This window comes from Stegostoma tigrinum, chromosome 6 (genome assembly GCF_030684315.1).
Source record: "Stegostoma tigrinum isolate sSteTig4 chromosome 6, sSteTig4.hap1, whole genome shotgun sequence".
In the NCBI taxonomy this organism is placed as follows: domain Eukaryota; kingdom Metazoa; phylum Chordata; class Chondrichthyes; order Orectolobiformes; family Stegostomatidae; genus Stegostoma; species Stegostoma tigrinum.
Genome location: NC_081359.1, coordinates 83,860,622 through 83,876,181, shown reverse-complemented (window position 1 = coordinate 83,876,181; position 15,560 = coordinate 83,860,622). Strand labels below are relative to the sequence as shown.

General features: G+C 44.4%; 1 protein-coding gene across 3 annotated transcripts in view; it reads right to left on the bottom strand.

Annotated features, from left to right (window-relative positions):
* Nucleotides 1–15,560, bottom strand: part of nbeaa (neurobeachin a) — an 828,675-nt gene that overhangs the window by 517,282 nt on the left and 295,833 nt on the right. For all 3 annotated transcript variants that reach the window (XM_059646713.1, XM_059646714.1, XM_059646715.1), the window contains one exon: nucleotides 4,468–4,622. In XM_059646713.1, coding sequence (XP_059502696.1) covers nucleotides 4,468–4,622 — 155 coding nt within the window. The remainder of the gene's footprint in view (nucleotides 1–4,467; nucleotides 4,623–15,560) is intronic.

The following is a 15,560-nucleotide window of genomic DNA, read 5'->3' as shown; positions in this document are numbered from 1 at the left end:
GAGGGAACTGGAATAAATAGGGAGAGAGGGGGAGGCAGACCGAAGATGGAGAGAAAAGAAGATAGGTGGAGAGAGTATAGGAGGGGAGATAAGGAGGGGATAGGTAAGTCCAGGGAAGACGGACAGGTCAAGGAGGTGGGATAAGGTTAGTAGGTAGATGGGAAATCGGCTTGGGGTGGGAGGAAGGGATGGGTGAGAGGAAGAACAGGTTAGGGAGGCAGAGACAGGTTGGACTGGTTTTGGGATGCAGTGGGTGGAGGGGAAGAGCTGGGCTGGTTGTGTGGTGCAGTGGGGGGAGGGAACGAACTGGGCTGGTTTAGGGATGCAGTTGGGGAGGGGGAGATTTTGAAACTGGTGAAGTCCACATTGATACCATTAGGCTGCAGGGTTCCCAGGCGGAATATGAGTTGCTGTTCCTGCAACCTTCGGGTGGCATCATTGTGGCACTGCAGGAGGCCCATGATGGACATGTCATCTAAACAATGGGAGGGGGAGTGGAAATGGTTTGCGACTGGGAGGTGCAGTAGTTTGTTGCGAACTGAGCGGAGGTGTTCTGCAAAGTGGTCTCCAAGCCTCCCCTTGGTTTCCCCAATGTAGAGGGAGCCACACCAGGTACAGTGGATGCAGTGGGTGTGCAGGAGTGGAATGTCTTATCGTGGGAGCAGATGCGGCGGAGGCGGAGGAATTGGGAATAGGGGATGGAATTTTTGCAGGAGGGTGGGTGGGAGGAGGTGTATTCTAGGTAGCTGTGGGAGTCGGTGGGCTTGAAATGGACATTGGTTACAAGCTGGTTGCCTGAGATGGAGACTGAGGTGCCCAGGAAGGTGAGGGATGTGCTGGAGATGGCCCAGGTGAACTGAAGGTTGGGGTGGAAGGTGTTGGTGAAGTGGATGAACTGTTCGAGCTCCTCTGGGGAGCAAGAGGCGGCGCCGATACAGTCATCAATGTACCGGAGGAAGAGGTGGGGTTTGGGGCCTGTGTAGGTGCGGAAGAGGGACTGTTCCACGTAACCTACAAAGAGGCAGGCATAGCTGGGGCCCATGCAGGTGGCCATGGCCACCCCCTTAGTCTGTAGGAAGTGGGAGGAGTCAAAAGAGAAGTTATTGAGGGTGAGGACGAGTTCGGCTAGGCCGGCTAGTTCCACTCCCGCACATCCCAGATGTCCAAGTTCTTCCAGGACCGCAACTTTCCCCCCACAGTGATCGAGAACGCCCTCGACCGCGTCTCTCGTATTTCCCGCAACATGTCCCTCACACCCTGCCCCCGACACAACCGCCCAAAGAGGATCCCCCTCGTTCTCACACACCACCCCAACAACCTCCGGATACAACGCATCATCCTCCGACACTTCCGCCATCTACAATCCGACCCCACCACCCAAGACATTTTTCCATCCCCACACCTGTCTGCTTTCCGGAGAGACCACTCTCTCCGTGACACCCTTGTTCGCTCCACACTGCCCTCCAACCCCACCACACCCGGCACCTTCCCCTGCAACCGCAGGAAATGCTACACTTGCCCCCACACCTCCCCCCTCACCCCTATCCCAGGCCCCAAGATGACATTCCACATTAAGCAGAGGTTCACCTGCACATCTGCCAATGTGGTATACTGCATCCACTGTACCCGGTGTGGCTTCCTCTACATTGGGGAAACCAAGCGGAGGCTTGGAGACCGCTTTGCAGAACACCTCCGCTCAGTTCGCAACAAACTACTGCACCTCCCAGTCGCAAACCATTTCCACTCCCCCTCCCATTCTTTAGATGACATGTCCATCATGGGCCTCCTGCACTGCCACAATGATGCCACCCAAAGGTTGCAGGAACAGCAACTCATATTCCGCCCGGGAACCCTGCAGCCTAATGGTATCAATGTGGACTTCACCAGCTTCAAAATCTCCCCTTCCCCCACCGCATCCCAAAACCAGCCCAGTTCGTCCCCTCCCCCCACTGCACCACACAACCAGCCCTGCTCTTTCCCTCCACCCACTGCATCCCAAAACCAGTCCAACCTGTCTCTGCCTCCCTAACCTGTTCTTCCTCTCACCCATCCCTTCCTCCCACCCCAAGCCGCACCCCCATCTCCTACCTACTAACCTCATCCCACCTCCTTGACCTGTCCGTCTTCCCTGGACTGACCTATCCCCTCCCTACCTCCCCACCTATACTCTCTCCACCTATCTTCTTTTCTCTCCATCTTCGGTCTGCCTCCCCCTCTCTCCCTATTTATTCCAGAACCCACACCCCATCCCCCTCTCTGATGAAGGGTCTAGGCCCAAAACGTCAGCTTTTGTGCTCCTAAGACGCTGCTTGGCCTGCTGTGTTCATCCAGCTTCACACTTCGTTATCTCAGATTCTCCAGCATCTGCAGTTCCCATTATCTCTGATACTTGCATGCTAAGCAGCATTAAGCAACAAGAGACGGATATAGCTAAGATATCCCACAACCAACGGATCAGATCTAAGCTCTGCAGCTCTGCTCATCCAGTTGTGAATAGTGATGGACAACCGAACAACTCACTGGAGGAAGAGGTTCCAAAAATATCCCCCTCCTCAATGATGGAAGAGGCCAGCGCATCAGAAAGCAAAAGATAAGGCTGAAGCTTTTGCAACAATTTTCAGCCAGAAGTGCCCAGTGGATGATCCATCTCAGCCTCGTCCAGTGGTCCCCAGCATTACAGATACCAGTCTTCAGCCAATTTGATTCACTCCGTGTGATATCAAGAAATGGTTAGAGACACTGGATACTGCAAAGGCTAGGGGCCCTGAGAACTTTCTGGCAACAGTACTAAAGACTTGTGCTCTACAACTTGCCACTCCCCAGCCAAGCTGTTCCAGTAGTTACAACATTGGTATCTTCCCAACAATATGGAAAATTGCCCAATTATGTCCTGTACATAAAATACAGAACAAATCCAACCTAACCAACTACTGTCCCATCAGTCTACTTTCCATCATCAGTAATGTGATGAAAGATGTCATCAACAGTGGTATCAAACAGCACCTGCTTGGAAATTACCTGCTTAGAGACGCCAAGTTTGGGTTCCACCAGGACTATTCAGCTTTTGACATCATTACAGCCTTGGTTCAAATATGGGCAAAAGAGCTGAATTCCAGAGGTGAGGTGAGAATGACAGCCCTTGACATCAAGGCTGCATTTGACCAGGTGAGGCATCAAGGAGCCCTAGCAAAACTGGAATCAATGGGTATCAGGGGGCAAACTTTCTCGTGGTTGGAGTCATATCTGACATATGGTTGTTGGAGGTCAATCATCTCAGCTCCAGGACATCTCTGCAGGAGTTCCTCAGGGTAGTGTCCTCAGCACAACTATCTTCAGCTGCTTCATCAATGATCTTCCGTTCATCATAAGGTCAGATGTGGGGATGTTTGCTGATGATTGCATAATGTTCAGTACCATTCATGACTCTTCAGATACTGAAGCTGTCCATGCAAAAAGATCTGGACAATATCCAGGTTTGGGCTGACAAATGACAGATAACACCTGCGCCACACAATGACCATCACGAATAAGACAAGCTAACCACCACCCCATGGCATTCAATGGCGCTACCATCACTGAATCCCCCACGATCAATATCCTGGAGGATATCATTGATCAGAAACTCAACTGGACTCACTACATAAACACAGTGGCTACAACAGCAGGTCGGAAACTAGGAATATTGTAGCAATCAACTCACCTCCTAAGTCCTCAAAGCCTGTCCACCAACTACTGACACAAGTCAGGAGGGTGATGGAATACTCCCCACTTGCCTGGATGAGTGCAGCCCCAAGAACACTCAAGAAGCTTGACACCATCTCGGACAAAGCAGCCCATTTGATTGGTACTACATCTACAAGCATCCCCTCCCTCCACCACCAGCACTCAGTAGAAGCAGTGTGTACTGTCTACAAGGTGCACTGCAAGAAATTCACCAAAGATCCTCAGACAGCACCTTCCAAACCCATGATCACTTACATCTGGAAGCGCATGGGTAGCAGATATATGGGAACACTACCATCTTCAAGTTCCCCTCCAAGTCACTCACCATCCTGACTTGGAAATATATCATCATTCCTTCACTGTCACTTGGTCAAAATCCTGGAATTCCCTCCCTAATGGCATTGTGGGCCAGCCCACAGCAGGAGGACTGCAGTGATTCAAGAAGGCGGCTCACCACCCTCTCATGGGCAACTAGTTTTGGGCAATAAATGCTGGCCAGCCAGCAATGCCCAAGTCCCACAAATGAATCAAATAAAGTTATCTGCAGCAAGAAGAACATGTCTATGCTTGTAACCATTGCCATATCAATATATGTTATATGTAGAAAATATATTTTGCTGAATTTCATACTGAAACGTCTTCGTAACATTTCACAGTAAAGAAGTAAACATTAAAATACATTTATTTCAATATTTCTCTCAATAAACACTTCAGCCTATATAACCAGAATTTTGGCTACTGTACCTGTGGTATTTATCATACTTTTTGGTGTGGCTGTTGCAGGAGAGATTACGTTGGTTGTATTGCCAGTGACGAGACTACTCGTAGTACCGATACCACCAACTGTATTAACGGCCAAGCTGCCTGGAGGTGGTTTCTTCACAGGTACAACAACACTCCTAAGAATACAAAATACAGTAAATGTAACATCCTCTCAAGGGTATACTAATGTATAGATCTGTATTGTACATGAAAAGTACCTTTGTTAAAGTACTAAAATCTATCGACTGTCTGTGTGAAGTTTGTACATTCTCCCTGTGTCTGTGTGTGTTTTCTCCGGGTGCTCCGGTTTCTTCCCACAGTGCAAAGATGTGCAGGCTAGGTGGATTGGCCATGTTAAATTGCCCTTTGTGCTCAGGGATGTGCAGATTAAGTAGGTTAAGAGGGATGGGTTTGGGTGGGTGCTGTGAGAGTCGGTGTGGCCTTGTTGGGCCGAAGGATCTGTTTCCACTCTGTAGGGATTCTATGATTCTATGATCTATTTGCTTTCAAGTATGTGTGGTGAATAAGTTAATGTACAGTGGCGAATAATGTAATGTCTTTAGTGGGAAGCTAGGTAAGCATAAAGAGAAAAGAACAGAAAGTTATGCAAAATGGTTAATGAAATATGATGGAAAGAATCAAATCTGGAGCATAAATGCTAACAGAGATCAGCTGAACCAAATGCAATTCTTGTCATTCTTTCTTCCGCCTGACATCAATTAACAATGGAGAACACAGTGCAAATCAGGGCACAGAAAAGGAGTGATACTGGTACAAATCAAAATGAAACAAAAGCACCTCCGAAAGGCTTGTTTTGCACAATCTGTACTTTTGTTTGAAACAATAATTCTCACTGCATTTCCATTAAAAAAAATGAACTGTGGATGCTAGAAGTCAGAAACAAAATTAAAAACTGCTGGAAAAACTCAGCAGATCTGGCAGAATCTGTGGAGAGAATGCAGAGTTAACATTTTGGATCCACGCAGCATAGTCAATGGCACATTTTAGACCTCCCTAAATAAAAACAGATGATTTTCTGATCAGATCCTTTGAACCAGAATAAGTAGCTTCAGTGAGAGACTGACATTTATTCCTAGGTGCAGAGGTTCGAATTTTCGTAAAAACCAAAGAACTGAGGATGCTCGAAGTCAGAAACAAAGCCAGAAATTGCTGGAAAAGCTCAGCAAGTCACAGCACCTGTGGAGACAAAGTAGAATTAATGTTTTGGGTTCAGTGACCATTCTTCAGAATATGTTCAGCTCTGAAGAAGGGTTAATGGACCCAAAACACTGACTCTGTTTTCTTACCATAGATGCTGCTGTGTTTTTGCGCCTGCATTTACTGATTTTGTGCCTGCATTTTCATATTCTGTATTAATGTGAGCTGAACGGCTTTTAGAAATATACTCAAACTATAACATAATGTGATGGTATAATAATCAAAGATTGGAAACTTAATGGTGGGGCCAAGGGACCAAAATGGGGCAGATAATGGATAATCTAAGAATAGTCAAGTTCAAGTAGGACTTGATCTTGATTTTGATATTAGAAATTATTAACAGAACATGACTGGAAGAGAGATTAGAGTTTACATAAAGATTAGAAAAAAACTAAAGGTTCTGTATCTGAATGCATAAATGAATCATTTAAAAAAAAACTGATGTTCTGAGAATGCAAATAGAAATAACTATGTACAATCTGGTTGTCATTAATAACATGATTTGGGACCTGAATTTTGAAGGGTATAAGACATTAACAAAAGCTAGGAACATTACTGGGAGGTAATGGCACTGTGGTAAAGTCAGTTGACTAATAATTCAAAAACCTAGGCTAATGTTCTGGGGACAGGGGTCAATTCTCACCATGGCAGATGGTGCAGTATAAATTTAAGTAATAAATCTATAATTAAGAGCGAGTGTGTGACAATTATTGATTGGTGTAAATGCCCAATTCGTTCACCAACATCCTTGAGAGAAGGAAATTTACCATCCTTATCTGCTCTTGGCTGCAAGTGACTCAAGAAACACTGCAGTGTGGTTGGCTCTTAACTGTCCTCTGCAATGGTCCAGCAGGCAGCAAATACTGGCCTTACCAGCAACATCCACATACTATAAAAGAATTCTTAAAAACTAGGAAAAGGTGGAGGTATGGCATTGTTAGTTTATGGTGGTATTAGGACAATAGACAGGGATGACGCAAGTTCAGAAAAGCAGGTCAGACAAGCATTGTGGGGAGAGATGAGATAAGAAGGTAAGAAGTGAATTGTGGGAGTGGTGTACAGGCTCTTTCCTGCTGAACAGAGCATAAGGGAGTAATGGGAGATTTTAATCTACACATAAACTGGAAAAATGTGTTGGGCAAAGATAGCCTAAAGGAGGCGTTCATAAAACATTATTGGTATAGCTTCTAGAACAGCATTTTATAGAAATAACTACAGAGTAGAACACACTAAACTTGGTATTATGTACCAAAACCAGATTAATTAATGTTACAATGAAGGCTCTCTCAGGCAGCAGTAGTCATGACATGATTACCATTGCATTCAATTTGATGGAGAGCGAATCCAAGACTCCTGTTTTTAAAATTTAAATATTCTTCCATGAAAAAATAGTTAGATGAAGTATATAGGAAAATTAGGTTAAATGACAGTTCAAAAGAAGTACAGTGGCAGACATTTTAGTGGACATTTCAGAATACACGGCATGGATACATTCCAAAGACTAAAAAATTTCCAAAAGACAAATTCCAGAAATTTGCACCCTCTGGGTGAATAGGTTTTACCTCATGTTCCCTTTAATCCTTCTTCTAAACACCTTAAATCTGTACCCTCCTGTAAGTGACCTCTCCAATAGAAGAAATAGATCTTCCCTGTCCACTCTATCCAAGTCTACCATTATTTCCTACACTTCAATTCGGAATCCCACAACTTTTCTGTTCCAAGGAACATAATCCTATCCTATACTATCCAATCTTTCCTCATGGATGCACATTTCAGGTGCTGGCAACATTCTTGTCAATCTCCTCTTTTCTCTCTCTAAAACAATTAAGTAATTCCAGTAATAAGATTACCAGGACTGTACACAAAACTCCAGCAGCGGCCTAACACGCATCTTATACAGTTCCAGAATTACTTCCCTACATTTTTTAAATTAAGTACCTCAGTGAATGAAGAAAAACATTCCATACGGCTTCTCCACTACCTTATCAATCTGTCCTGCCACTTTCAGGAATTTGAGAACATACACTACAAGGTCATTTACTTCCTCTAGTCCTTGCAATACTACTTCATTTTATTGCATCTTCCCTTGCTTTCCTTGCATAAACTCTCACTTCTCCAGACTGAATTCACTTGCACATTCTACTGACGCAACTAAACTACTAATATCATCCCAGAATAAGCTATCCCTTTGACTATCAAATACACAACAAATTTGCATTGCTGGCCAATTTCTCAATCATGCTTCCTATATTTAAGTTTAAATTATGAACACATGCCACAAACAACAAAGGCTCCAATACTTGAGCCCTGTGGAACACCATTGGAAAGTGCATTTGTAAAAAACATCCGTCAATTGTTTCACTTTTGTTTCCTGAGCCAATTTTGGATCCAACTTGCTCTATTCCTCTGTTTCTTCTGGGCTTTAATTTTTTTGAACAGTCTACCATGTGGGAGTTTGTCAAATATTTCACTAATATTTCTGGACATAAAATCCACTGCAATACCCTCAATCCTTCTAGTTACTTCCTCAAAAATTCATATTAAGATCCAACATTCCCTGAACATACCATGCTGACTATCCCTGATTAATCTCATTTTCATCATGTTTTACTACTGGTACCGCCCACCATCGAGGTCAGACTGGCTAGTCTGCAATCACTTGGCGCCATCTCTTGAAGCCTTTTTTGAAAGCAGTACAATGTTCACAAACATCTAATCCCTTCATGCTTCACTTGTATCTAGGAAGATTAGAGTACAATCGTCAGACCATCTGTCATTTCCACCTTAGCTTCCTTTAACAGCTTAAGGTACAAATCATTTGGCCCTGCTAATATACCCCCTTCAAGATGAGTCTTCCAGTACTCCCCTTCTCAATATACTTATTTGATGTAGTGTTTGATATTCTTCCTTTAACAAGAATGTCTATTTCATCCTTTACCTTTTTGAAGACAGAGACACTCATTAGGATCTTTCACAAATCTTCTAATCCATGCACACTTTACCATGTGCATCCACCTACCTTTTTTTCTTACTCATTCTGTTGCTCTTAACGTACTGAAAGCATCTTTATCGGCTAATATTTTGCATTGATAACAAATATATTTCTGATGCTAGAAAAATGAAATAAAAACCAAAGTTCTAAAGAAATTCAGCAAGTCTGGCAGTATTTGTGGGAAGAGAAATGGAGTAAATATTTTGAGTCCAGTATGACTCTTCAGAACTGAAAGCTGCTGAAAATTCTGGTTTTTATGCTAGTGACAGAGGAGGAGGCATGTGACCAAGAGAAACAGATGGTGAGAGTGCCTAGAGTAAAAGACAAAACAAGCAATAAGGTGGCAAAGCAGCAATAAGAAATGTCACAGATGTAAATGTTACTTGGCGCCATCTCTTGCAGCCTTTTTTGAAAGCAGTACAAAGAGAACGAGGAGTCTCTCTGCTGACAGCAAAGCCTTTCCTAATTTCCTTATCACTTCAGTCCTGTATTTTCAATACCCCTCCAAGTTTCCTAAAGTATTAAATTTTTGAGACAGTCATAAGCTCCATTTTTCAGCTTTATCTCTTCCTGTAAACTTCTGAAAAACCTGGAGCTTCTCAATTCGGCAGTACCATTTGTCTCCTCTATGAGGACACAGGGCTTGCAGAATCTATAGAATCTCAAATTTAAATGCCTCCTGTTGATTTTCTACATACTTTCCTGCAAGTGGCTATACCTAGTTCACTTGTGCTGGATCTTTCTCAGCTTTGCAAAATTTGCCTTCCTCAATTTAGAACTTTTACTCTGTGTTCTTTCTCCCCCTCTATGATGATGCTGATCAAACCACATTGTGAATACTATGTCAAAAATAGTCTCCATCCGCTATTTCATGTGCCTGCCCAGGTTCATTTCCGGAAACTAAATCTAGAACTGAACTCTCTGTCATTGGCCTTATCTTTCATTGGCTAAAATGTTTCCTTGAATGCAATTTGTACTCTGTGCCCTCTGTGTCTTTCGTACCATTTGCATCCCAAAAGTTATTTGCGTAGTTAAAGTTCCCAACTATTACTGTCCTGTTATTTTTGTACTCAGAAACTTTTCTATGCATTTGCTCCTCTAACTCACTCCCATTATTTGTGGGTCTACAGTCCAAGCTAAACAGTGTGGTTGCCACTTTTTCATTTCTGAGTTCAACCCATACTGCCTCATTTGATACTTCATTTACTATATAATCACACCTCACAACTCTAATTGATATAATTATATCCAAGGACCCAAGTTCCAATTCTTGTGTCTCTTTAAGCTAGGATTCCGTTATATGTTTATGATACAATGCAGCCACATGTTCATCTGTGCACTGAGCTCTATAGTTTTATCTGCTTTCACTTTCACTGACAAAATACTGCCAAATTCCTCAGCTTCCTTTGTCTTTCACTTTCACTTACAGAGAGCCTCTCAATCTTTGTTCTTAATTTTGCTTCAGGTTCCCACTTCTCCATCAATTTACCTTTCACAACAGTATTCACAAACCTCTCTTCAAGTTTATTTCTCCCAGTACTATTCAAGTGCAAACTGCCTGGCTCATACAAGTTATCACCTTTTCCAAGTATGATCCCAATGTACCAGAAATTTGATGTCTGCTCTCCTACAACTTCCCAGCTATATGTTCCAATTACTTTTATGCCCGCTGTAATTGGGACTGGGGGCAATCCTGAGACTACTGCTCTGGATGTTCTGCCTTTCAATCTCCAAACTAAATCCCTCAAATCTGCTTTCAGGACCACATAACCATTTCTACCTAAGTCAGTGGAACCAACATGAATTATACTGTGTGGATGATCAGCCACAGCAGAAAAATGTCCCACAGCAACTTTGTGACATGCTTTACCTTGGGAATAGGGAAGTAATGTACCATTCTGGAGTCATGTCAAAGGTCAGAAAAATGCCTGTCAGAACCCTTGAGTATGGAATTTCCTATCATTATTTCTCTTCTTTCTTTGTCTTTCATCTCCTCCCTTCACTGTACAGCTGTGGTGCCACTAGTTTGACTCTGGTTGCACTCTCCTGAGGAACCATTGCTTCACTGGTATTCAAAAGTAGAGTACCAATTAGCATGGAAAATGGGCTCACCGGACTCCGAAAATGCCAATCATCTTTCTTTAGAATTTGTAGCGGTCACCCATTCCCACTTTGTCACTTTAGTTCAAACTTGACCCATCATAAACTTTCTATCCATATGGTCTTCTGCTTTGTCAATAAACAACAGTGATTCTACTTGCCTCTTAACGCCCAAAACTTAGAGCGCAAAGCTTTGCAGCTTGATACATAGCATGCCTATGATCTCACAAAACAGAATGTATACTTCACTTGGCTAAACTGATCTCCAATCTTGTAACTTTAAAAACTATTGCAACTAGAATTGTAGTATAACTCACAAGTACTCACCAATCAATTTTTCCTTCTGAACCAAAGTTACAAACTAGTCCAGGTAGCTGTAAAAGATATAATAAAGAAGTATCTCCACCCAGCCCCTCACTGATCTCACTCTTCATACTCCGTACAACCAAAGCAGTATTGAAGGAAGCCTCTATTTATGCTTTGTGAAAATAACTCAGGCTTAAAAAAACTGTTGAAGTCAGCCACTAATTACCTAGCTACAGCTTCTCAGAACTTGTATATTTTAATTTAAGGCTGTAGTACAACAACTTCTCTTAATTTGAGCAATCAGCTATTTGCCATTTCAAAGTAAAAAAAAGGCTTCAAATAAAAAAAAACTCTCACATTCACTAGCTCAGATTGCAGACACATCTGAGGGCGACCCCTTCTTATTTTTGCTCAAAACAAGTTTGAAATGAATGATTCAAGCGAGCCACTAATTAACCAGTTATGGTATAGAGGTGGATGAACACAGCAGGCCAAACAGCATCAGAGGAGCAGGACAGTGACGTTTCAGGCCTCGACCCTTCTTGAGAAATGGGGGTGGGGAAGGGGGTTCTGAAATAAATAGGGAAAGAAGGTGAGATGATGGATGAGGAGAAGATAGGTGAAGAGGAGACAGACAGATCAAAGAGGTGGGGATGGGGCCAGTAAATGTGAGTGTAGATGGGGAGTTAGGGAGGGGATAGGTCAGACCAGGGAGGACGGACAGGTCAAAGGGGCAGGATGAGGCTAATAGGTAGGAAATGGGGGTGGGAGGACGGACAGGTTAGGGAGATGGAGACAAGCTGGGCTGGTTTTGGGATGTGGTAGGGGGAGGGGAGATTTTGAAGCTTGTGAAGTCCACATTGATACCATTGGGCTGCAGGGATCCCAAGCGAAATATGATGTGCCGTTCCTGCAACCTTTGGGTGGCATCGTTGTGGCACTGCAGGAGGCCCAGGAGGGACATGTCATCTGAGGAATGGGAGGGGGGTTGAAATGGTTCGCAACTGGGAGGTGCAGTTGTTTGTTGTGAACCAAGTGTAGGTATTCTGCAAAGCAGTCCCCAAGCCTCCGCTTGGTTTCCCCGATGTAGAGAAAGCCACAACTGGAACAGCAGATACAGTATACCACATTAGCACATGTGCAGGTGAACATGTGCTTGATGTGGAATGTCTTCTTGGGGCCTGGGATAGGGGTGAGGGGGGAGGTGTAGGGGCAGGTGTACTGATTCCTGCGGTTGCAGGGAGAAGTGCCGGGGGTGGTGGGGTTGGAGAGGAGTGTGGAACGGACAAGGGAGTCATGGAGACAGTGGTCCTTCCAGAAAGCAGATAAGGGTGGGGAGGGAAAAAATCTTCAGATTGCAGATGGCGGAAGTGTCGGAGGATGATGTGTTGGATCCGGAGGTTGGTGGGGTGGTATGTAAGGACAAGGGGGAATCTGCTTTTGTTATTATTGTGGGGAGGGGGTGTGAGGGATGAGTTGTGGGAAATGTGGTTGATATGATTGTTGGCGTTCTCGACCACTGAGGGGGGGGGGGGAAGTTGCAATCCTTGAAATACGAGGACATCTGAGATGTTAGGGAGTGGAATGCCTCATCCTGGGAGCCGATGCAGTGGAGGCGAAGGATTTGGGAATAGGGGATGGCATTTTTGCAGAAAGGTGGGTGGGAGGAGGTGTGTTCTAGGTAGCTGTGGGAGTCGGTGGGCTTGAAATGCACGTTGGTTTCCAGGTGGTTGCCGGAGATGGAAACAGAGAGGTCCAGGAAGGAGACAGAGGTATCAGAGATGGTCCAAGTGAACTTAAGATTGGGTTGGAAGGTTTTGCTGAAGTGGATGAACTGGTCGAGCTCCTCGTGGGAGCACGAGGCGGCGCCGATACAGTCATCAATGTAACGGAATGAGAGGGGGGTTTAGGACCAGTGTAGCTACGGAAGAGGGATTGTTCCACGTAACCTACAAAGAGGCAGGCATAGCTTGGGCCCATGTGGGTACCCATGGTCACCCCCTTTGTCTGTAGGAAATGGGAGGAACTGAAAGAGAAGTTGTTGAGGATGAGGGTGAGCTCGGCTAAACGGATGAGGGTGTCAATGAAGGGGGACTGGTTGAGCCTGCAGGATAGGAAGAAGCAGAGGGCCTTTAGGCCATCTGCATGGGGAATGCAGGTGTATAGGGATTGGATGTCTGTGGTAAAGATGAAGTGTTGGGGGGCAAGGAATTGGAAGTTCTGGAGGAGGTGGAGGGCATGGGTGGTGTCACGGACTTAGGTAGCGAGTTCCCGGACAAAGGGGGAGAAAATGGATTCCAGATGGGTGGAAATAATCAGTGGGCAGGAACAAGTGGAGACAATGGGTTGACCAGGGCAGTCAGGTTTGTGGACTTTGGGAAGGAGATAAGAGTGGGCGGTATGGGATTGGGGAATGAGGAGGTTGGAAGCTGTGGGTGGGAGGTCACCTGAGCTGCCGAGGTTGTGGATGGTTTGGGAGATGATGGTTTGGTGGTCGGGGGTGCAGTCATGATCAAGGGGGCAGTAGGAGAAGGTGTCAGAGAGTTGGTGCCTGGCGTTGGCGATGTAGAGGTCAGTGCGCCATAGTACAACTGCGCCTCCCTCGTCCGTGGGTTTTATGGTGAGGTTGGGATTGGAGCGGAGGGCTGCACGTTCTGTTGGGGAGAGATTGGAGTGGGTGAGTGGGTGGGGAGGTTCAGGTGATTGATGTCACGACGGCAGTTGGAGATGAAGAGGTCGAGGGAGGGTAGAGGGCTTTGGGTGGTTCCAGGAGGAGGGGGTGTGTTGGAGGCAGGAGAAGGGGTCAGTAGGGGGAGGGGTAGGCTCACAGTTACCTGTTTTGTTCTTGCTAAGTTTCTTTCGGGTTCAATATATTCAAGTTTGTGAATGGTGATGGACTGACATCATCAGTCATTTTTTCCATGCTAATGAAATCAGTGGGAGTGACTAGATCAAACATAATCTTATTGAGCGGCAAAACAGTTTTCAAGGGCCACTTAGACTATTCCTAATCTAATTTTTCATGTTCTTTTCAATGAGGAATAATGCCAACTGTGTGGCATTTGGATAAAAAGAGGTCAGCAAAATTATTGAGGCATGGAAATTGTTATAATATTAATGAAAAAGCCTGGGTACCTTGGGTAGAATGCTGCCCCCAATTCCTCCAGCTTTGCTAGCCTAGGGCCTTCTTCATAGTTTGTAGTGAAGGATGAACCACAATAGATCTCAGCAGAAAAGACATTTATTTCAGGAACAGGAAAAGATTTACTGCATCTTAGTAACTATGTGCAGGCTGCATTATGGTTATATCATACTGATATAATATGATAAATAGAAACCATGATTGTCTTTGGCACGACTGCCCAGAACTGCCTCAAAATGCCCAATGGTCCACACAGTGGCTGTGTTATATATCAGAGTGGGCAGAATTTCAGCTTAGCTCCTTGGATAGCCCTTTCATATTGATCATCTTACACAATAGAAATCACTAAGAAGAATGGACTAATATGTGTTCTCATGCGAGAGTTTCTGTAAAGTAACTTCAAAGTAACTAAAAAGTAACTTTGAAGTCATTTTCAAAAGCATTCAATTTAGACTGGGAGGCACGTGATGCAAGTAAGTAGTCCAGAGGAAAGCAGTGAACTCAGTATAAAGCAACATGAGAGGAGAGTTGTAAACTCATGATTTAAAAAAAACACTAAGAGAGTAGTGAATTCGGTGAAATAGTCCTGGGGGCTAGTTGGCACAGTTGAAAGAGTGCTAGCAGTATGTGTCTTTAAAGAGCTCTAAATTAGAAAGAACACAGAATACAGTCAGGTGAAGGTTTTACTTATGTTTTGTTTTTACTAATTAAACACTTGCAGTCTATCAGAATAAACAAAATAAGGCAGGAACTTTGAACTGTAATGGGAGCGTTTGGAGTAGACAAAGTCCCTTCCATAATTAGTATTCTCTAACGGAGTAAGCAATAATTGTAAACTAAAGGGAAGTCATGCCAGCAGAGCTTGAACCCATAAAATGCTCCTCCTGCACTCTGCGGGAAGTCGTGGACATTTCCAGTGTCCCTATTGACTATGTGTGCAGAAACTGTGTCCTGCTACAGCTACTGCCAACTGCATTTCAGAGCTGGAACTGTGAACGGGCTCACTGTGGGGTGTCCATGGTCAGCACATTCAAGTGAGGTGGTTACAACACAGATAAAGGCTGAACAGGCAGAGAAGTATGGGTGACCACGAGGCAAAGTAAAGGAAGGCAGATAATGCTGGAGACTGCTGTGGACTTTCCCTAAACAGATATATCAATTTGGACTCTGTTGGGCGAATTAACTTCTCAGGAAATAGTGGAGGGAGGACCACAGCACCATGGTTAGCTCTGTTGCTCAAGACAGAAGGAAAAAGAATGGTAGGGCGACAGGGCTTCATTAGGAAGGAGAACAGATGGGCATTTCTGTAGCCACAAA